This window comes from Megalopta genalis, chromosome 8, assembly GCF_051020955.1.
Source record: "Megalopta genalis isolate 19385.01 chromosome 8, iyMegGena1_principal, whole genome shotgun sequence".
Lineage (NCBI taxonomy): Eukaryota > Metazoa > Arthropoda > Insecta > Hymenoptera > Halictidae > Megalopta > Megalopta genalis.
The window spans coordinates 16,052,811-16,077,563 of NC_135020.1; the positions used below are offsets into that span (position 1 = coordinate 16,052,811).

Here is a 24,753-nt window from a genome sequence, read left to right on the forward strand (position 1 = left end):
CAAGTCTGACCTTCTTCCAGGATTATTAAAATCAAGATCGAGAGATATATACCATATTCTTACTTGACGAGCTTCGATTTTTTGTTCCACCGGTGTTTAACACACGTTGACTGTCATACGCATCAGTGATATATGGAGGACAGAATTGTATTTTCAAATTAATGTCTTGTCGTAACGTATCTGCGTAAATCGAATTTCAAAAAAATTCTACATGTGATCCATAAACAGTGGATTTTATGCATTTATGACGAAATCGAGTAGAAGGAATATACACAACACTATTATTATTCTCAAACGATTCAGATTGTTAGCGGAGAAACGAAACTTCTAATTGGTTACTGCTTCCTACAAATGAAGCAGATAATTTTTATTTTGCACAAAGATTCGCTGCTTAGCGATCACTATGCATTTAACAATGTATTGTACATCGTGAATTTTCTTACAAACTGAGATTGAACAGATAAAGACAGTAATTATCCGCAAAAAAGACTTTTTACAATCTCAATTGTTATAATCATTTATACGGATTCGGTAGTTCTGTTGTTAACTCTTTTAGTACCTGCCAAAATGGGTGGCGTATACCTGAGCGAAGAATACCAAATCTCATTGACCGATGACATAAAGCGTTGGAAAGTAAGTTATAACAATTTTGTAAATCCCGATATGTGATTATAAAATTCACGAAGGAACATAAATTCCGAGATAAAACTTTTAATAATATTATTATTATTTTTATTTATATAATATTATTACTAATAATAATATTAACAATACCATATTAAAATATTATAAAAACTGTGGCATTCCTCTCCGGTGATTTAAATTCCATTAAACCAATTATTGGGGATCGTAACATAAATCACTTCAGCTACAATCAATCTATCTTCGTATTAATCAGTTGTTTCTCTAGTCATTAAAATCAATTCCTTATCGAAACGACTGCAAGTGACTCTTATCGCGGTTACGATCATCTGAGAGCAAGTAAACTTGTTAGGTTCGAACAAGTTCGTATCGTACTTGCAATCGAATGCGTTCGCACACATTAAAAGTTGATGCTTCGATTTTGTGGATTTTATTCGGGCGAGATCGTCAAATATTCCTCGATCGATCTGTATCGATTCGAAAGGCTTGCCGCCGCCTGCATATTTCGGATCGACAAGTGGCCCAAGGTGAGACAGGCCTTTGTCCGGAAAGATTATGCCGAAACGCCTGAGAGAAAGACGAACTTCACGCTCTCGAAATTTCGCAACGATCCACGGCTGATGGATCCATATCCACGCGTGGGAATGGAGAAATTGACACGTGCCTATCGATCGTACGTCAAAAGTATCGGCCTTGATCGTCTAAACTATCTCGGTTACTCATACATACGACTTTATTGCGCAAACAGCACGTACGATACCTTTGGAAAACATGGGATCGCGGAAGAGAATCATAGGCAAGGAAGAAGGGGAGGGAGGGAGGGAGGGAGGGAGGGAGGGAGGGAGGGAGGGAGGGAGGGAGGGAGGGAGGGAGCGCGAGAGAGCGAAAGAGAGAGCGAGAGAGAGAGAGAGAGAGAGAGCGCGCGAGAGACAAAGCGCGAGAGAAAGAGCGCGAGAGAGTGAACGCGCGAGAAAGAGAGCGCGAGAGAGAGAACGCGCGAGAGAGAGAGTACGAGAGAAAGAGCGCGAGAGAGTGAACGCGAGAGAGAGAGAGAGAGAGAGAGAGAGCGCGAGAGAGAGCGTGAGAGAGAGACAGGGAGTGAGCGCGAGAGAGAGAGCGTGAGAGAGAGAGAGAGAGAGAGAGAGAGCGCGAGAGAGAGAGCGTGAGAGAGAGACAGGGAGAGTGAGCGCGAGAGAGAGAGCGTGAGAGAGACAGAGAGAGAGAGAGGGGGGAGGGAAACGTTGAAACTTTATAAACTCGCAACAATATCAACTCGAGCGCAATTTCACTCCGATGCACGAGGAATAATCAGGCTAAGGTTAAGTGACTTGCATACGGTCGATTATTCGCAGCTTTGATTCTGCATGTACATGCTGCAGATTGTAGATAGACCTTTCACGGTTCGTCGGCTTCGCCGACTGATGCGAAATATGTTTCGACGTGCTTACGCGATTCCGCTTTGTTTTCCGACGCGAGCAATGTGTCCTTAATCCAAAAAAAAAAGAAAACGATTTTTCCTGGCCGAAATTAAAGACACTCCAATATCGACTGTATTTCTCTGAAAGTATTAGGTAATACTTTAGTAATACTTAGATAATACTTTATCTTAGCACTTAGCCAACCGAATGGGGAGATCTGCCCGCTTTCAAGTCAGTCGATTGATGACCGAACGGATGATTAATGAAAAATTAGAAATGATCGCTTCATTTTATTAAGATCTGCAAGAGGTACGAACGCTGAAGAAGTAATTGATGCCATATAATATATAAATATTAATCAATATTAATAATAAATATAATAATAAATATATAAAATAATAATATAATATATAAATATTAATAAATATTAATTTTATGAATATTTTTTAGGTTTCTAGCGCGGTCGTGGAAGTGTTAAAGTAAAAGTTTGGCGATTGTAAATGAAAGCTGAGTTGGGCATTATTCGCATATCGATTATTCTTTAATTGTTGTAAATTATTCTATATATTTATTCGAATAAAATCTTATTCGGATAGATATTTATTTAGGTAAATTTTTATTCGGCAGGATATTTATTTATTTATTATTTATTTTATTCGTTAGTCTTTATCATTGTTTAACTTTCGTTTAATACTGCACGAACGAATGTGGACAAATGAAGAATCTATAAAGTGTAAAGATGCATTTTTGGAATGCAATAAAAAGCAACATAGAAGAATAGAAGATCTATCGATCTAGAGAATCTCTACTAAAGACGTATTTGTTAAAGGAAAAAATATCGATTGCAAAGAAAATGAAATGTCAGTGTGACTGTTTATTGATATCGCGAAGAACGCGGACTGTACGCGAAGTGAACGAAGTTGTCCACGAAATGCAGCGAGGTAACGATGCACATTAATGTTTGAAATGCGCCGTTGGTGCATCCTTGATGCCATTTCTGTGGCGACACGCGAGACTGGCGCGACGCATGGGGGCAAGGACAGCTCTTCAAAATCCACTGGCAAAACATGAGCTTTGCCGATTTGCTAAAATTGTTGATCGGAGGAATAACGGTCTGATTGGTTATCGATCAGGTTCGCGACGATCATCGTTTCGTCCGTTGCACAAAGAAAGTCGACTCGACACGGTCTTACCGTCTTACGTTAAAAAAAAATTCGACTTAGACTTCCCATTTCACTGAAATTTGCATCATTTAATGTCAAGAATTTATTTCTTATTTATTACTTATTTCAACCCTTTGACTGCGGCGCGCTCTCGGATAGAACCGTCAATAGAAACAAAGCGAAATGAACGAATCAGTCGCTGTGACTAATTGTCGCATATCATTACCAAAATAATCAGAAAGAAAGAAATTCGATATTGATAATGAATAACAAGTTTCATTTGATAAACACAATAATAACGCAGTAATAAATTGGTGCAATAGCGATTATGGATTGCAATTCACAAAATGTAGAGGGTGTATATTTACGTCTTTCGTATAGTCAAAGGGTTAAATGTATGACTATTTTATATATGTGTATGTATTTATTAATTATGAATTGAATCCTTGTATGAATAATCAACATACATAAATGCTACTGAACAGCTTTGGTACTTAAGATTATTTGCACGAGACTTTGTGTAAGTAACATTTCGAATATAAGGTCATCGAACCTAATCAATTCCCCACACAAGAACTGGTTTCTTAAAACCCACCTAACACGGAGCATCTAACTACAGTGGGGTAAATAATTATAGACTCGAAGGACCCTTTACATTTTTCCTGATATTTAAACAAAAACTTATCGAAATATCGTATTTGTACATTTCTGTATTAGAAATAAGTGTAAATAGAAATATATAAATATGATATTTTGTTAAGATATCAGTAACAATGTAAAAAGTACAATAAATTCTTCCAAATTGTCCAATTTTGTTTAGAAGTTGAGGGACAATTTGGGAGAATTTATTGTACTTTTTACATTGTTACTGATATCTAAACGAGGAAATTTAACAAAACATCGTATTTATATATTTCTATTTCCTCTTATTTCTAATATAGAAATGTACATACAAATTATCCAATTTTGCTTAGAAGCTGAGGGACAATTTGGGAGAATTTGTTGTACTTTTTACATTGTTACTGATATCTAAACGAGGAAATTTAACAAAACATCGTATTTATATATTTCCATTTCCTCTTATTTCTAATATAGAAATGTACATACAAATTATCCAATTTTGCTTAGAAGCTGAGGGACAATTTGGGAGAATTTGTTGTACTTTTTACATTGTTACTGATATCTAAACGAGGAAATTTAACAAAACATCGTATTTATATATTTCCATTTCCTCTTATTTCTAATATAGAAATGTACATACAAATTATCCAATTTTGCTTAGAAGCTGAGGGACAATTTGGGAGAATTTGTTGTACTTTTTACATTGTTACTGACATCTAAACGAGGAAATTTAACAAAATATCGTATTTATATATTTCTATTTCTTCTTATTTCTAATATAGAAATGTACATACAAATTATCCAATCTTGTTTAGAAGCTGAGGGACAATTTAGGAGAATTTACTGTACTTTGAATTTACATATAATTGTGCACACCACTGTATCTTCTTCAGCTATAACACTACAAGATTATACGTAAGTGTACGTAGAAAATTATGGACGATTCTATTCTGTATAAACTCTATATAAAAGAACATAATTAATTGTTGCATTTCTTACGGAAACAAATGCCGTTATCTACGTATGATGAACTTTTGTTTCTGCAAGGAGCACAATGGGCAACAGAACGTTATCGTATTTCCCCCCCCCCCCCCGAAAGAACCTGAACGTTTCTCGTCAGAGACTGCCATAAGATGACAACAATGATGACCGCAGAGAACGGATCGTTAGTTCTCAATCAGTCGTTAAGTGATCGAGAACCAACGGCGCTACGCGTCCACCTATCTTATCCGCACATGTTTCGCGTGGTTTCGCTTAATTGCTCGATTCCGAGAATCATGTCTTGTAAATGACTAAGCAGAACTGGTCTACAAAAAGCTCCCACTGTGATGTGTCGGCCATAGGTGAACGCTAGAACATCCACGTACACGACAATGAGGAATATACAATGACTTCGAGTGCACGTACGGCACTTTAGAACGCGTATACAAGTAAACCGCATCTAACCAGATGAGTCTAAAACGATCTAAACGCGTCACTATTTTTTATTGTAAATATTCATAAGGTTTCAATCGAGGTTCGTGCCTGAATACGTGTTCTATTACCCGAACGCTCGCGATCTTGTGATTATGTGTACCTCGGATGGCTGAGATTCTACCCGTAGAATCAAATACGTTTCACGTTTAACCCTTTGCAGTCGAGTGGCGACTCTAAGACGCCATTAAAAATTGTTGTCACGTTTGAAGATAATGTTAACGTTATCAAATTTTGTTTATATTTATGAAACTCTTAATAGCGTAATTGTTGCACGAGTTACAAAATTCTAAATTCATATAAAATGAAAACACTATAGGTCGGAAAAACTATTTTGGATTTATAGTTAGAATGGCTCCGACTGCAAAGGGTTAATTAGCTCGCTGTAAGACAGCCCATGTGTGAAACCACTTGCTATATAAATTAACGCTTTGACTGCCGTATCAGCTATATCTAGGGTGACGGAATTAATTATTAATTTGAACATTAATTCGCACGATCATCTATTGTATCTTCTTAATTTTATTCGAATCCGCAAAACGTAAGAATGGCGAAGAAAATAATTTGATGTGATCAAATTTAGCTTTACAATTTTAATTTGATTATGCTTGTTGGCATGGCAGTCGAAGTGTGCTAATAAAGATTAAGTGTGCTGTAACTAAACAGCTGTTCCATTATCAGAACATTCATATCGCTCTGCTTAGCTTGGGTAATCATGGCGCTACTATAATTACATCTGTTTTAACACTAGGGTGATGGGACGCGTTATACTGATAGTTTCGAAATTTTTTAGTTTACGAACATTGAAATTATAAAGATACATTTAGAGTGAATTTATTCGATTTTGTCTTATTGGACATACGTTATGATTAAAATTGCTGAAAATTTGAATATATGCTCGATATTTTGATGGAAGCAATATAAAATAGCTGCTTTTAATATTCCGTAAATCTAATGTTAATTTAGCACTGTTGAGCAGCTTACAATTTGTCATTTGAGTAAAATAAGTAAGTGATCACTATAAGTAAAATCTAGTACTAATATATTACTAGTAGTAATATTATTCTAAGCAAATCATTTGCATCGGAAACGGATATATTCGTCCATATCGCGGTGGCTTTATCGCGGAAATGAAATTATCCACTATTAAACTAAGGCTTAGAACTTTATGTAGTAATAATAACGTTTAGAGTTAAACAGCGTATCTTTAAGCAAGCCTTTAAGCAATCATAGATTACTGTATAAAAATCTGAATAAAAATAAATTATGTATCTGTACACATATTAATTTGTGTTTGATTATTTTCCGTGTATGAAAAATACTGAAATATCTATCTATAATACTGAAATAATATAATATAATAATAATAATATAATAATATAAAAAATAATAAGTTAATAATAATATAATAATATAATATAAGTAATATATATCTATAATACTGAAATATAATGTGTATCATTCAACATATGATCTCCTGTGTTTACAATAAACACCCAGCTGTATAAACAAACAATAGCATCACATTATGGCAATCTCTCACCTAGAGATTAAAATAAATAACCCAAAGTAGTATTTTATCTGAGGCAAAAAAAATCATCGGATAAAATAAATGTATCTGTCACGTAATTGACCTGTCATTCTCAACCTTATTAAAGAGAGAAAGAAGAAGAAAATTTAGTATAAGTATAATATACACAGTATAAAAGAAAATTTATACTGTGTTTGTTACAAAGATTCAAACATTTAACATTCAAACATTCATGGATACGTAAGTTCCAAAATTTATAGATTCAAAAATTGAAAGACACGAGAACTCAAAATATCAAAGACTCAATACGCAGATGCAGGATAAAAAAAGAAGCATTAAATAATAAATCCACAGGGGCAACGAATGCCCAGTACCCAGGATGACAATAAAAAAAAAATAAGTATCGCAGTGTGTCAGTTAATTCCGTCATTAAAGGAGATTCCACGGTGCATTACCCTCCGTCGGCGAACGCGATAGGACAATCAGGAAAAGCTATTAGGGCCACATCCACAAAACCCCGTAAACAAGCAGATAATGGCCGGTACGGACGTAGTTTGGAAAAGAAAGTTTCCAGAAGGCCGCGTTGCGTCGTTATTCGGTCGGCGTCCACGCGAACGGATCGTTTATTAGTGTGTGTTTATACGAGCCAATCATTTAGGTGCATGTCGCGTGAATGTGTTCGTCAGCGAGCAAGGGAAACACACGTTCACGCATCGCCCGAGGCAGAGAGAGTTTCTATCTCTCTCTCTCTCTCTCTCTCTCTCTCTCTCTCTCTCTCTCTCTCTCTCTCTCTCTCTCTTCGCGAGAGTACCTACACATTGTACGCACGCGGATCCTGGCTACACAGTGATTACAGATTAACGTAACAGCTAGTCAACGCAGCGATATTTCATTGCGGGCACGAACCGAGATAGAAATGTTTCACGGTTCTTTCTCGGAGATATAAACAACCGTTGTTACACTCAGCTAGGTAGGTTGTCAATCATGTAACCGTTACGCGACGCTGTGCCGCCTTTTTGCTGAACACTGTTTTTGGACCCCGGCAGGTTTACTTGGAAACAAAGCTATCCAAAAATACTCAGCAAAAGGAACGTGTTTTCGACGTTAAGGTTATCTGGGGAACTGGACCCAGCACACCACGCTGATGTTTTCGCAAAACGAAAATATAACGTTTAAATTTTTGTATCCTCGGTATCCTGAGTCGTAAGATTTTGGATGTCCGAAATTTTGAAGCACCGAAATATTTTCATCGTTCAACTTCCGAATCTACAAGCATCGAATTTTTCAATTCCTAAGTCTTGAAGATTGTTTATCTTTGAAACTTTAACCTTTTAGGTACGATTGAATTCTGCGCGAGGCTATTTCTCTGGACGGCAGAGTCTGATATGTACTGTACAGAGTGTCTGTATATTTTGTCTGTATATTGTTAAGATACAGTTATATTGTTAACACATTAAAGGCGGGAGTCGTAGTACTACGATTTATCTCGACTTCTCATAAATATGTACTTTAAAACATTTTTTGTAATTAGTGTTTAGTTCTTTTTTAATATTTCTTTTAGTTTTAAGAGTTTAAATAAACTTTTTTAAGTCTAAATCTTTTTATGATTACACAAAATATCGCCCGCTCTAGGACGAAAAACGAGGCGGGGGTATGTGTTAAGATAAGTCTGTATATTGTAAATCGATGTGAAGACAAAAGAAGTGTGAAACAATGCATATGACATGATCATTTGATTCAAAAGATGATCGAGTGAGCTACTGGAGTAAGCCACTATAGTGGCGCGTCGTTCAGAGAGATGACATCCTTGGAAGCCACTATAGTGGCGCGTCGTGCCTAAAACGTTAAATTCCCGAGTCTTTGAATTCTTGAATCTTTCAATTCTTGACCACATGGCTCTTTGAATTCTTGAGCCACTGGATCTTCGAATTCTTGAATCTCTGAATCGTCGAATTCGAAATCTTACATTTATCAATAAATACCAAATAAGTTCCTGCAAGATACACGACTGCGTATGCATGAATAAGTTCGTACAGCGTGTCATAATCCACTAGTTTCTTCTTCGTGTGGAACTAGAGAACTGGACAAGCCACACGGTTCTGTTATGTTTCACGGGGAACATAAGCGAAACAGACAACAATCACATTTGATGAAAGAAAGACTGTGCTACATGAACGTAAATATGGTAATCGAATCAGTCATACTAACCTAGATACGATTAAAAACATGTTGGCTTGCATCGGCGCCAGAGGGATACCGTCGAAGAATGCGATCTCGTTTAATGAACATAACACGACTGTGTATCCCCGTCGTAAGTCCTCTAGCGTACACTTTATTTATAACAAACACATGAAAACGAGAAACACGAAAACTCTCGCGGCAAGCATCGACACCCGGGTAACACGTCGTTCGCACTTTATCACGTTGGTTTCATCTGTGATTATGCGCCGTCGGCTGGAAATTAACATACACCGAGCGCGTGACATCTGTGTGCCTCGGATTTATCTGAATTTCAATGATTCCGAGAAAAGGACGCGGACTATTTTTACGTTAGACAAAGAAACGATTATCTGCCGCGTACACGCACGACTATCAAAGCCGGCCGTCTCCGGCCAGGCTGAAGAAAAAATTCCGATCGTAAGCGATCACCATCGAATGGTAACTTAGACAGGTTTTTAGGTTATGACGCCGATCGCTCTTTCTTTTCGCGGTTCTAACGGCAGCAGCAAAAATGCCGACAGCGCCGTTTTAACAAGCGCATTTGCGTTTACAATGAATACGCGGAAAAGGAATAGAACAACAATATAGCAAGGTTAAGATCGCGTACTCATTTCCGTATTTTTCGTCACGTCGTGTTGTTGGACTATTACAAGCGTACAGATCCAAAACAAACAAATTCCTCTCGCACGCACATGTTTCGCTCGTCTACTGTGTGTAGAAAATGAGTTTCAACGTTAGATCGAAATATTACGAGATAGCAAGAATATCTTTTATCAGGAATTACACAATGTATTCTTTTGGACATGTCGCTAATTTACTTCAAGAATGACATAACTTAAGCGTAACGGTTCCGACGAAAAGCGAGTTTCAATGTTCCAATTTCTTTGTAGCATACAAAACAATAATATTAATATTATTAATATAATAATATTATTAATATTAATAATATAATAATATATTTAATTATAATATATATTTAATATTAATAATATTAATAATATTAATAATAATTATTTAACTAATATTATTAATAATAATATTGTAGCATACAATAACATACAATAATTATTTGATATTCAGTATTACAATTGCGCACCTACCCTTGACGCGCCCATTACTCCAATTTACGGTACCAACGCCAACGTGAAATGCACTATTGAATCAATAAATATTTAACAGTACGTTGTTGTTGCCGTTAAACGGAGCACTTAAGTGTAAACCATAAACATCTACGTTTACATACAAATCAGCAATGCAGCAACACGTGACACTGCATCGGTGACATAGATGCTTCGCGTACTAAATTTTGGAAACCGCCCCCATGAAAAACATAAGCAAGAACTATTTTTCCTGCATTGATAAAAATCGGAAGTTATGCATGCTTAATTACGCCATTGTTGCGGCAACGGAGCATATCACTCTGATGAGAATGCCACAAAAATCAAATGAATGCAATCTAGGTATTTTCATAAAATGATATTAAGTAGTTGTTCCAGAAGTCGCGCAATTCTAATGTTAAACAGTTCAAATAAACCGCCGCGAAGTGTGAATAGTCACGAGAGCTCGCTCTTTGGCCATAGAATGGAATTATTCCAAAGGTGCTCGCGTCGGTATCGCGAAGAAGAGACATGTGTGTCGAACGTTAATGACAGGATCCGTACGGCGTGTTTATGTGTGTAGGTACGGGTACAAACGAATGGCGGTCCGTTCAAAAGGAAGAAAAGAGAAATCGTCGGTCTCCCGCCCAACGGTCCTTCCCCTTTGTGCGGCCACCAGTTTTACCGAATACTAACGTGGCGCTGCCCAAATCCATCAACCAATGAATTATGGTCTCACGTTTTCCACAATCGGTACGAACTGTACCAAATATTTCCTGTTTGCTTCCCTGTCTCTTCAACAGGGAGAGAGCATGGAGAACAAACATAAAAGAAGAAGAGCAAATAAAGCAACCGTAAAAAGAAAGACGAGAAAAAGAGATCGAAAAGAACACGAGATACACGGATAGGAGCGAGAAAGAAAGAGAGAATCGTAGGAAACGCGATTGCGTCAAATACGCACTCTTTCGCATACACATGCGTTGTGACATGCGCGCGCGCGCGCGTTCACGCGTGACACACTGAAATCATTTCAAAAGATCCACACACTTGTCCACGATAGCAACGAGATAGGTCGTGACTATTGTAAGCTTGAAAGAAAATTCTCTAGGGGATCCTATGGGTCCTGATATCCCATACGGAGCTTCTGCTCCCGGTGTTCTACACTCACCTTCTTTTCTCCTTGTGTCTTTTCTCCTTTCTCGGCGGCTCCATGATAATGCTGGTAATCCTGGAGACACTTTTTCTGTTTCTGATGACACTACACCCCGATACACTCTCGGTCACTGCCAAGGAACGTATCCAGCGTGCACTATCCGCCACGGAAATCGTTCCGACGATTCTCTAGATCTTAATTGTCTATTGCGCTCTCTCCCTCTCTTTCTCTCTCTCTCTCTCTCTCTCTCTCTCTTCCCTCCCTCTCTTGCTCTCTTTCTATGCCCGTACTTTGCTTGCACGAACTCGCCTCGACGTTCTCTCTGTCGCCGTTATCGAGGAATCGTCGCACCGATGAACACACTTTTTTCACACGCGACACACACCGAACGCGATATACTTTAGCTGGCTTCGTACCGTTAACATCTCAAAATGAAACCGCATCCTGCCACTATCCGCATGAAACGCGCGACGAACGCCAAACTCATGGTGTGATGGCGATGCGATGACGATGACGATGGGTGAGAGGTTAGCGTGGTGGTAGTGCGCTTCGTTACAATGGTAGTGGTGGTAAACGACCGCGGCCTAGTGGTGGTGGCGGAGCTTGCATACACAAGATCCCGGCTGTCCAATGGGTTGGGACGGGAGGGGGAAATTGACGTCACGACGATTTTGTCCCATCTTCCTTGTAGTTAACGCCATCGAACGGCCCAGGCGTCAACCAGCTCGAGCAACAAGATATCGGGCCGTGTGGATGCCAAGCGTCAGAAATCGGACAATAAACCCCGACGGTCCCGTTATCTATTTACTGCTAGCGATCACCAACCCCTCTTTGGACCTCGTTACAGAAAATTTTTACGAAAATTTTAGATCTAACAAATCTGGAACTGGTTTTGCATCTCGGTCAATGGAAGATCGTTCCTATACGGGATGAACAAAATATTTTGAATACTTTGAACATGTTACTTGTTTTTGATAATATGACACAACGTCAAAATTAAGGATTTTCTTAGTTTCAAACGTTATGATAAACAGAAATTGTTTCCCAAGGTTATATTTTTCGTTAATTCAAAATCATCGATTTCTACATTCAAAATCACGGTATTATTGATCTTTGGATGTCTCAATTCCAACTGTTGCGCCGTAATGAAATGAAAATTGCTAAAAGTATGAACTCAGAAAAAAGTTTCTATTTATCATAAATGGACCTTCAAACGGGGCAATGTTTTCCTTCGATATATTTTCGTATTATCAGAAAGAAGTCAAATATCCAAAGTGATCAAGTTGTTTTGTTGACCCAGCATATATTGTACGCACTGGACTCGAATTCGTTTCTCAGGCATTTACGTCATTTTTCTCTAGTTTTTAATTTTTATAAATCTTGTGTGCTTCAACCATAAATGTTCAAATCGTTTTTAAAGGTTCTACCAAACGTCAACAATTAATTCGTTTAAACTAAGTTTCCTAATAATTGAAAGTAGTCTCAACATTTAGTTTCCGATTTCTGTTTCGGTGCCTCAAAGTCGACAGTGGTTTGTTGGTCAATAAAATGTAATTGATCATTGGAGCAACCGATTTCTGAATTAATTATTACATATACGAGCTAATCTATGTAGAATCGAACGAGAAAAGTTATCTAGAAACGATGAGTCAGAAGGCGCGCAAATGGGGGTTGATCCATGAGTATGAGAACTGTTTGTTCGTTATCTTTTATCAGGTAAAGCGAGATATCCACACAGCCGTTGAAGGAGACGTAATATAACATTCAAATGTATTCATTGCACGCTCGACGCAATCCATTTTGCTTTTCAAACGAGGGATGGAAAAAGGGAACTGTCTGCTCATCGCCCCTACCGACGATATCGCGAACTTCGTTCCACGTAAGGTAAGGAACGCAAATATCAGCGGGATAATATTTACGAATACTTTATTTCGTTCAAACATAGTTTCCCATACAATCTATGCATTATGTGAACTATAGATATCCTATATACCATTAAGTCCCGATAGAAATTTGCTCTAAGTGCCATTTAACGCGATCGTGTCACCGACGTTTGATTTCATAGCGAGATGGCGATCGTTCAATGAACATTAGCACGTCCTATACCTATTTTTGTACTAGATGGCTCCGACCTCTCTTCCCTTTTCGATTCTAATTTATCCTTCTGGCCTGGGAATTTACTGGTATCTTGTGCATCTATGACATCCTGTTCCTCTTCTGCGTCCTTCTCGAAATCATCTATGTTTGTTTCCTTGTTACCATATAGCGCTGGATATTGCTGCATGCACAATTGCATGGTTTTAAATGCTTCATAGCAATCCGAACCTTTCGGGTCATCATCCGAGTAATGAAAACACGAAAAGGCTTCCCTGAATTCTAATCCACATGGTCCAGTCGCCATGCCACCAAGACAGGGACAATTCCAGTTGATCTCTCCATTTGGCAAGAGCAGACCTGGACTCGGTTCTAGCTCTGGGAGGTCTATCTTGCTAGGTGTCGCATGATCCTCCTTGGACGCGAATATAATAGTATCTTTCCCTTCCTTATGAGTTACTGGCATAGTTGATCGATCGATACAATCATACAAAAAATATACAATATTTCCTCAGAATGAAAAGGCACTAAGGATTAAATAAACACGTCTCTAGAAATTAATGCTGATAATTTCTGCTATCCACAGAAAATGATAACAAATTTGCTGTAGCACGATGAACTCTATAAATACATTGCTCTCCTTCGTACCTTTCGGCAAGTGACAGAGCTGCCCTTAGGCGTACGTAACAGTCATCCGTACACCGTAAGACAAACCTGCAGTCTTCCGGATCAAACTTTAAAATATCAATGGCACACTTGGTTCCTTCTTCTCCGAACAATTGTCTTACAGATTGCAGGATATTCTTCTTCAAGTATACTCCCGATACTTCGCGATTAGGGCAATCTGGTAGCTCTCTGAAAACAATAAATGACGTAAGTGCAACATGCATTACAACATACTGACGTACAATACTTCTAAACGATTTCAGCGTCTGTCCTCGTGATGATCACTAAAATTAGGATCGCAACCGTTTACGTAAACTTCCGAAAAAAACAAGCGAGAGAGCAAATGAGGAACTATTTCGTAATGTTATGATATGCTGGTGAACAGCTAAAGACGGTAATGTCGATAAAGATTGATTCTAAACAATTTCTGTGCCGAATTTATCGGATCTAGTGATCTCTTAGTGGTTCTTAAGAAACGTTTGCTCTTAATTTAACCTATATCTATTAACCGTACTCGGGTTATAGGTTAGGTTATGCGTGCACGAACAAATATCTTAAAAGAGATTGAATGTACTAACAGAGAAACGTCTAAGTAATACATAGTACACGGAACACTGATTCGCGACTCACTTTGAACATTCGCGGTTTTAATACAGCACTTTTAATCGATGCTACATGTGAAAACTTTTGCGGCATTTCATTCATGCCTTCATGATAGAAAAAGCAGACAACACCATGCACGATAGACAGGTGTCGCTTCGATCCGCATATGGTAGCGGCCTGCACAAGATATATATTCGGTCATATATAAATCACTAATAAATTTTAACAAATACTCGACTCGTCAACGATTGCTACGTTACAAAAATTGAAACTATTACAAATATAGCGTCTTTCTAATGTATCGAATGACAGATTCAAATGAAACTTTCATTTTCTGGAGAACGAACAATTCAAATTTGCCGCCAGAGTGTCGAGATATTTAAAGGTCCTTACATCAGCTACGATTTATTTGAAATTATCAATTAGTTCATTATAAATACTGCTAGACCTATAGTACGAGAAAAGGGACTTTTTTTGAGATTATGGTTCGTTAAATATCGCAGGTAGAATATATTCATTGGAAATTCCCCTTTAAGCGACGACCAATAGGATCGCTGAGTTTTTAGGAAGTTCCTCGAGGTTAGAGCTATAGTGGGGAATGGAGGCGATCGATAGACCAGCCTTTATCCTGCCTAAATCCTGCGAGACTAGGGTGGACGAGGGGCTTATCGACGTAATCCCTAAAGTTATTGTGCGTCTCTATATAATCGATCGCCGTTATTCTTCCACGATTGTTCACCGTCAAACGTTGAAACGTCCCATTTGCACCGGGTCCGAACCCTCGGCCTTATCTCCGGGCTTCTTTCCCAGGTACCATACGTTTTCCCGTGGTTTCCCAAATTAGCATCGTTCTTCGCGTATTAGCACCCCGTCCGGAATAACCTGATCTGTACTAACACAGCCAGGGAATAGAGACCCAAGGCATCGTAGAAAAATTCGTTGTTGCTGGAAGATTCAACATTGTTCGGGGCCGGCGCAATAAGCGCAACTTCTTCGCGCAAGGTCAATGCCAATGTCAACAACGAAGGTTAAAAGCAGCCGCAAAGGAAAACTATACTTTCACCGGCGATTCTTGGGAAAAATCTCGGAGGTTCGCAAGAACGGTACCGAATTTCGGTTTTCTATAGCGCAGCATTGTCGGGCATTTAATTCGAATTGCGTTTTCATTGTCGGCAGAGGACAAAGAAGGAAAAAAGAAGAAATATGGACGGTGCATTGTGCCTGGCATCTAGGCTTTTCCCGATATCGATTGAAACGAGAGAGCAAGGACGGAAACGAATTCATTTAGCGTGCCGTGTCTCCCGCTTTCGGCAGTCGGGAACATCTGGCCTCCTTTTATCGTTCGCGACTGATTCTGACAAGTCCGGGGATACATTCGCGAAATAGAATTGATACTTCGGTTACCTGGACCCGAAGGCGTTGCTCGGATCGGTTGGCCGAGCTCGGAGACCGGGCTACCCGAGACGCTTGTGCTTATCCTTTTCACTGTTCCATGTGGGCCCTGTGTACAAGGCCCAACCAGTGGCGTAGCTAACCGGGAATGTGGAGGGGCGCAGCGACCTCCAATCAACCCCGACGAATTTTATTTACTGTCATAAAGATCATTTTCTTGCAGAAGATAACGGCAAAGAAAATCATTCAGATTTTCTGTCATCAAGAGCTCTGCTGCTTTAACAAACTTCCCGTTCTGTCAAATTACAAATATTTTATTTTCACAGATGCATAGATTTTTGCGGCTTTATAAACCTATCTTCGAAAATGCCTCGGCACTTCCAACAATCAAACAGAAACGATTAACTGTTAGGGTAAGCATTGCCGACGTCGAGGAATATTCGGTTTAGGCATACGACAATGTTCGGTGCGCGGCAATACATAAGCTCCGAATACAGTTTAACGTAGATAACAATACACCATTCAGAGGTCCGTCGAAACAATGACAGATCCTCAAGGCTATTGATCCGGATAGGAATTTCTGGGAAAGGGACGGCTCAAGGTAGACAATCGCGAGCCAAAATAAGTAAGATGTCATTGATGGATTCTAAATGATTAATTCCGTCGAAATACCACAAGGAAAAGGTCGCATTGGCGTGGGGCACGACGGTCTCCGAAATATGCTCCTCGGAATCCTGGAGATTTCTCGAGTTAACGTGAAAAATGCCAACGGAACGTATATCAAAATCTCATGCCGGCGAAAATACGCGTTCCGACGATGTTCGTGAAATTAATACTCCTTCGAAGTCGATGGGCCGAACACGCTGACGCAAAAATTCGCTTCTGCATCTCGACGCGAGCGACGAAAAGCCAAAGATCCAAAATATTTAATCCCCGGTAATTCCTTTTGGCAAGGGTTCCGCAAAAAACCGTATAATCTCGAGGGTTCCGTGAGTCGGCGAAGATTCGAAGACGCATTGGCGTAGGAGGGCGGGGTGCCTCGGTTGTCCAACGCTGCTAAAAGATCGTTCCAGGAACCGTGTACCCATCGTGGAAGTTCCAATAGACGGCGGGCCGAGTATCGTCCGGTGAAAATTGACGTGTGGAGCGAGACCGTGGACAGGGGGGAACGGAAAAGGAAACGTGTTTTTCGTTTCGAGAAAGGCTCTCCGTGTTAGCGGAGCCCGTGGCAGCTCGCGGCACGCTAAAAGGAAATCGCAGGGTCGTGCGAAAATTTGCAGCTCGGGGAACGGATCTCGGGCGCGTCGGGCAGACTCTCCACGCCTTGTACTCCTCGGAGAGGCTGCACCCGGCGAGATGCAATCGAACCGCAGACTTCTTTCATTTAAGGAGCGCGATCGATGACGCGATGCGCTTGAAACACGCGCAAGTGTGCGTCCCGGCCTCCGACGTATTCCGCGTACGTACATAGTACATATCTCCTCCTACCGTCGTATCAATCGTTTTAAGACGGCCGTTCCTCTAGTTTCGTCGTATCGACGCGAGTCGCAACGGGCTACGCCCCATGGCCTTTTAGTTGTCATTCTCTTATTAACCCGCTGCACTGCAAATTTATCGACAGATGCCTGTGACGATACCTTCGAAAACAATTATTTACAAGACTATCTAGTTTCTTGAAAGCAGGGTTGTAGACAAATTTTTATCAACGATTGACGATTAATTTCATCGATCGGTTATTTCAATCGCTGATTTTGCGATGATTAATCTTTTTAATTGTAAACAGTAATCGATGAAGCAAAGTAAAAATTTCTTATTTCTTAATGCCCAATTCTGCTTCGAGGTCTTCGTTAATAATGCTGTACAGTGCAATGAACTTCGACGCGATGCAAAATGTACGATGCAACGAGACATTTGGTTTAAACTAGTTTCATTATTTATTTAGTCTCTTATTCGAATTAATCTTTTTCCTTATTTTTATTCTCAAGCTTTTGTGGGTTTGTTTAACTTTGCAAGTACATATACGGTTGCAAATGCAGGATACGATACAAACAGTCCTGCTTCAAAGATAACTTTGTGAATTAATTTATTCCGTTGTATTAGTTTCATACACCGTTCTTCGAAAATAAAAGTAATATCGACTCATTTGAGATAAAGCGATTTCAAATAATAAACAATCTCGTTAGTTCTTTATTTCATATTTGCCAAAAGAAATAACGCTGAAAATAGTAATGAACAAAAAGATTTTATTTTATAAAATTTTCGCAACAATGCTCTCTTCGCTAAGAAAAACAAACCGCAAAATAATAATCAATTAGAAGATATTATTTTACGACATCTTCGTAAGAATTTGTTTAATGCAAAAAGGTGTAAATTAATCCTAAACATTAAATTTAACTTCATAATTATTCCAAATAATCATTTCAAATTATTATCAAATAAAATAACATGTTACTTGAAATAATATATCAAATAATGTTACTTAAGAGGGGGGATTACGGACATGTATATAGTATAGTATGTATATAGTATATGTATATAGTATATATATAGTATTAGTAGTATATATAGTATACTACTACTACTATACTACTACTATAGTATACTACTACTACTATACTACTACTACTATACTACTACTATAGTATACTACTACTACTATAGTATACTACTATAGTATACTACTATAGTATACTACTATAGTATACTACTATAGTATACTACTATATATAGTAGTATATGTATATGTCTATAGTATAATATAGTATAATAGCATGTTATTTGAAACGATATATCGAATATGTAATGTAATTTCAAACACGCTCAGCTACGAACACAAATGAGTGCATAAATTGCAATCTTGGAGGAAAGAATGACTACAAATACAATCATCGAGGTTAGGTTTCATCGCGAACGTGCCTATGCGAGAAGGAAGTTATAAATTAAGCAGAGATCTCCTTAATTTAGGTATCTCTGAATTGCGCAACTCGACCGCGCGGTGTATATACATATATTTAAAGCAATAGAAAGATTACAAGGCTTTTGTTAAATCGATTACAGGAAGAAACGCGTATTTGGCTTCCTGTCGCAATCGACCGAGAAAATGTTAGTTCTGCACGCAAAGATTTACAGTCTGCCAATTACGACTTTTTTGCAAGTCTCGCCCGACAGGATTGGTTCGCGAGCGACTCCGTGACGAACTATTTTGTTTATTCCGCGTTTTTCGGGGTCGGGAACGCGGTCGCGCGGCTCACGAGGCAACAATAATTCCATATATCGAGGCTCGGTTTAGGAGCGTGTCATCGAATACAATGGAAGACTAATGACGTCACGGCAACTATAGCACGGAAAGCGGCGTGTTCGCCGGAATATCATGAATAACAAAGAATCGTAGAGTCATCGTATTTGTGCCGGGCCGTGTTTAATCGCATCCCGTCTCGTGTCCCGCCCGTCTCGTCCCGCCCCGCCCCGCCCCGCACCGACCCGTCCCGTCTCGACGCGACCCGTCTCGTCCCTGTTCTAGCAGCAACCGTGGTTTTCGTTCGATACTTCCAGAAAACCCGGGTTTCCACGAAACGAGCAGCTCGCTCGCGCGAAAACGCGTTATCGGTCGGCGACGATCACGGCGACCAAGGGAACACGGCTTTCGCTCACGAGCAGGATAAAAAAAGGAGAGGAGAAACAATGACCGGCGTTGTGTCGGCGCGGTGTGTCGAGCGTTGGTAGCCGGCGGAGGAATGTTAAATAGAATGGAAAACGGTCGCGGCGACAAAAATAACAGGCGACAATAGCTGAAATTGCACCAGGAAGCCGTGGTTCCTGTATTTCATTGTGCCGGGTCGCGCACCTTCCGCATGCAACTTTATTCAATTCGGGGCCGGGAGGTTACGGCTCGAAGGTTAAAAGATCTCTCTCCCCGCGCTTCCAGCTCGGTTTAAAATACCCGCCTGCGCGCCCGGTGCAGCCGTTGCATCCGTTGCACTGTTCGGCAACCCTCCCCTTTCGGCCGGCAACGTTCGGTCGGGGAACGAGTTCCGCAAATTTTTCATCGACAAGGAAGTTTCTCGCGAATCGACGCGGTTTGTTGCTCGCTCGATGAATTGAAATTTTTAAGAGCTTGTATATAAAATGTTTGTTACGTGTCTTTAATGGTTTTCGAAATACAGCGGCTCACGTAAATGTGTTCGTACAACTTTTAAAATGCAATAACTTTTTTCAAGCTGAACTGGATGACTCGAGTTTTGTTTAGATGACAGAGGGACTAGTCTACTGTACTAGTCGGCAATCTCATTGGTCAACAGAGCCAAATATCAACAGTACAACGATTGAAATTTCTTTTGCCAAATTTTTCAAACTATATATTGGGTTGGCAACTAAGTAATTACTGATTTCAGTTATAGATGTCTCTCACTCCCATTTTTATTATATCCGTAAATGTTATATTATAAAATTATTATTATTATTATTATTATTATTATTATTATTATTATTATTATTATTATTATTATTATTATTATTATGTTATTTTTATTATCCGTGAATGTTAACAACTGGACAAATTGAATGCAGCGGTCAAGGAAAAGCGACCAGAATTGGTCGATCGTAAAGGTGTCATTTTTCAGCAGGACAATGCTAGGCCGCACACGTCTTTGTCCACTCGGCAAAAATTGATGGATATTGGTTGGGAATTGATGTTACACCCACCATATATCCCTGATCTCGCGCCATCGGATTACCACTTATTTCGATCCCTGGACAACTCCCTTCGTGGTAAAACTTTTAACGACGATGACGCTGTAAAATCTCACTTAACTCAGTTTTCGGCCGAAAAGGATCAGACTTTCTACGAGCGTGGAATTTTCAAGTTGTCAGAGAGATGGCAAAAGGTCGTCGAACAAAATGGAAAATACATTACAGATTAAACTTCGTTCCAAGTTAAAAAAAATTTTTTATTTCATTGAACAAATCGGCAATTACTTAGTTGCCAACCCAATAGATAGGTATATTGTTACTAACTTAACCTCTTGCCATACTTTGACCAGACTGACACGTGATGGAGATTTCTAGGAAGAGTCTTTTAAGTATGAATATCATTCCGTTCTTTTATGTCGAAATCAAATTCTGTTCTCTTGTCATCGATATTTAAGCGTTCAATTAAATGCAGGCGTACACAGTAAATATAAATGGTCTTTTTTCTTCTTAAAAGTGATTACAATCGAAACACTTCTAAGCTGCCGAAAACGTCCTCGATCTGATTGAAGCAGAAAGAGCCACACTCGAGGTGCCAAAGAGTCGCGCGTAGCTCGCGAGCGATCACTATAACTAGGCGATGACTAAAATGCATTTTTTCAATTTTGCTATTACTTGGGGTGACAAAAATAAAGAAAATAAAGAACTCGTTTTTTAAACACTTTTATCTGCGCGCTGAAAATTTTGTCGAATATTTCCGTTCTTACGTCCGTTCCATAACAGTTATTTTTTCGGTTGTGTATCGGTTCTCTGCTGTCGTCCGCTCTTCCTGGCTACTGTGAATGAGAGAGAACGCTAATACATATACGCCGCGCTTACGTTGTATCGCGATTGGCACATGAATAGTTCACCAATACGAATACATTGTCACACGTGCTTTGTCATTTGTAACGCTCGTTCGAAGGCTCAAGTCCAAATGACTCCTTGGCACAGTAGTAGAGCGTGGAAATTACAAAGTAAGCGCGTTAGAAAAGAGCGACGGGCATATTAGAGCGACGCCACTTATTTTCGGAACTGTTTCAAGCTCTGCTTCTAATATACAATAAATCGGAAATTGATATTTATTAACCGACATCGAATTCTTGTGATTTACAAAATTGCAAATTCGCGACACTCTATCTATCAGCTCAACACTAAACCGACCGAGCATTTATAGCTGACTAAGTCTTGCTTTATAAGATTAACGAGACTGAATTTATTTAGATCATTTGCCATTTTCATCATAACGTGTGCCACAATGCAACGATCTATCGAGACAACTTCTATGAAAAAGATCTCTATAATTTCAGCAATTTTTATATACTTAATATTAATCTGTACAAATAATTCTGCCACCTAAACGTGGGTGACACGGCAGCCAAAGCGTTCTGCGGTTCACAGATCGAGCTTTTCTCACGTCTAACGGGGGATTGCCAATGAATTTTGAAAAAAATCCGCTGTTTGAAAACCATTTAACCTTTTAGGTACGGCTGAATTCTGCGCGAGGCTATTTCTCTGTGGACGGCAGAATCTGATGTGTACTGTACAGAGTCTGATACTGTATATTCTGTTTGTATACACAGGGTGTCCCAAAAATGTCTCGCAATCCGAAAGTGGCGGGTTCCTCAGGCCATTTGAAGCAACTTTTTCCTTTACAAAAATGTTCTCCGAGGCACCGTTAACGAGTTATTAAAGAAAAACAGTGACCAATGAGAGGCGAGCTCGGCTGGCGCGAGGCGATCGAGCCAAGAAGCGGAACTGGGCTTCGCGCGCTGGTTGGCTGGGCCGTCTCGCGTCAGCCGTACTCGATTCTTATTGGCCATTGTTTTTCGTTAATAACTCGGTAACGGTGCCTCGGAGAACATTTTTGTAAAGGAAGAAGTTGCTTCGAATGATCCGAGGAACCCGCCATTTCCGGATTGCGAGACATTTTTGGGACACCCTGTGGACTGTTGTAAATCGATGCGAAGACAAAAGAAGTGTGAAACAATGCATATGAAGACGATTATTTGGTTCAAACGATGAGCGAGTGAGCTACTAGAGCAAGCCACTATAGCGGCGCGTCGTCCAGAGAGATGACATCCGCGAAAGCCACTATAGTGGCGCGTCGTTCCTAAAAGGTTAATATTTGCAGAACTGACGCTATGATTTTGATAACAACTATACAACGAAGATTTCATGAATTACACAGAGGGACTCTTTCAAGTACACAACGAAATTCAAAAAGAATTACAATTTTTTTGAAAAGGTATTAACACCTCTCTCGCACTCGCAGTGCGTTAATTGGTTGCAAAACTGTTCCGAACGCGTAGGGACGCCATTGTACCGAAGCAGAAAGCAATTTGTGTAAGAATGCACCGCGACGAATGGCTTCGAAAATCGCATGACTAAGGCGACGGGTTTAAACTCCGACATTCGACCCGGGTTTCTTGGATCTTTTGTGACGTGTCACGTGGCTCCGGTGACATTATTCACGATCGTTCACAATTATAGGACGTCCCACGTTTCGCGGTTCCCGGAAAACTGCAGTTTGGGCAAACAGGAAGAAACGAGACCGCGAGAGGGGTTTCGGAGAACGGAGCGCACGCGTAATTTATTTAACGCGTTCGTTACGCAATCCGGCGGAATAAGGAAAACGGAAGGGATGCAACGAAAATAAGAGGAGTCGCTCCGCTCCTCGGTGTGATCATTAAACCGGCGGGTACGCTGGACTGGTTCGCCTTGACGATACGCACGCGTCATATCACCATTAGTAAAATCTGTCGATTCAGTTCCCTGGAAATCACTGTTACTCTCCCTTTCGCTCCTCGCCGCCCCCTCCCCCTTGCGGTCCCACCGGATACCGAAGCACAGACCTGTCTTTCTTGCGGACCCTTTTGCCGGCTCCTGCTGGCGCTGCCAACGTGAATGCTCTTTGATAGCGGACTCGCCTGTGCTCGTTCCACCCGCTACATCAGTCCACCGCTTTTTCCCTTCATTTTTTTTTTTTTTTTACTATAAGTTTAAATCCTGCACAGAAGGTGCAAGATTAATTCGCAGAGTCTAAGACCGCTTCGGCTGAAACATTCCCGAGCAATATTCCAAGCAGCCAGTTTATACTTTTTTTTTAACGTTACATCTACGTATACAATACCTACGTTTCGTTGAGACGTTGGCTGGAACTAATCTAGACTTCGTTGGATAGATTATAAAGATTGGATAATTTAGACTTTGTATAATTTTAGACTTTGTATAATTTAGACGTTGGATATAGACGTTGGGCTAGTTCAGAAGTTGGATACATTATAGATGAATTTTCTTCGTCGCAGACTAATCGGACTGTTAAAGTAATATGTTTCAATAAAATTTTCTTCTGTATCGAATCGATATAGTACCATTTTTTGAAGTTTATTAAAATATTGTTTCTCTTTTTTTGCCATATAAACTATTCAGATTGCTCAAGTAAAAATGCTTTACGCATCTATTAACCCTTTGCATTCTAGGGGTGACTTTGGGACACCGGTGAAATTGTTGTATCACGTTCTAAGATAATTCTCATACTAGCACAGTTCAGATTTAAAAAATTGTTAAAAGTGTAACTGTTGCACGAGTCACCGGAATACTCAATTTCATATGCATAAAATACACTTTGTCATACAAAATGGAAATACCATGTCGGATAAATGATTTTCGATTCACTGTTAAAACGGCTTCGAGTGCAAAGGGTTAATGTAATTAATATAAGATACTGTATTGTACTATTAATATATTTTTATTATATATTATATTATATTAATATATATTATATTATATATTGTACTATTAATATATTTTTATTATATACTGTATTATTAATATATATCATATTATATATTGTACTATTAATATATTTTTATTATATATTATATTATTAATATATATCATATTATACATTGTACTATTAATATATTTATCATTTTATAAAGACCGTTAAAAT

At 39.3% G+C, this 24,753-nt stretch overlaps 2 protein-coding genes across 7 annotated transcripts in view; both read right to left on the reverse strand.

Moving 5' to 3' along the window:
• Positions 1-11,895, reverse strand: part of sima (HIF-1 transcription factor component sima) — an 84,203-nt gene extending 72,308 nt beyond the window's left edge. The window contains exon 1 of one of the 3 annotated variants that reach the window (XM_076524217.1): positions 11,334-11,895. Coding sequence is in view for 2 of the 3 variants with exons in the window: in XM_033465329.2 (XP_033321220.2) it covers positions 11,334-11,377 (44 nt within the window). In the remaining variant the exon portion in view is untranslated. Of the gene's footprint in view, positions 1-9,056; positions 9,257-11,333 lie in introns of those variants that run through there. The other 2 variants (XM_033465329.2, XM_033465330.2) reach the window with 2 other exon arrangements.
• Positions 11,896-13,227: 1,332 nt separating this feature from the next.
• Positions 13,228-14,846, reverse strand: LOC117217609 (mitochondrial intermembrane space import and assembly protein 40-B). 4 transcript variants are annotated; one of them, XM_033465335.2, is made up of 3 exons: positions 14,709-14,846; positions 14,061-14,267; positions 13,228-13,939 (listed from the first exon to the last, which is right to left on the reverse strand). In XM_033465335.2, exon 3 carries the CDS (start codon positions 13,876-13,878, stop codon positions 13,399-13,401), a length of 480 nt encoding a protein of 159 aa, XP_033321226.2. In that variant the 5' UTR covers positions 13,879-13,939; positions 14,061-14,267; positions 14,709-14,846; the 3' UTR covers positions 13,228-13,398. The 4 variants fall into 4 exon arrangements, with proteins under 4 accessions (XP_033321226.2, XP_076380334.1, XP_076380333.1 ...); XM_076524219.1 differs by lacking the exon at positions 14,709-14,846 and adding an exon at positions 14,593-14,687; XM_076524218.1 differs by lacking the exon at positions 14,709-14,846 and adding an exon at positions 14,326-14,580.
• Between the last annotated feature and the right edge of the window lie 9,907 nt (positions 14,847-24,753).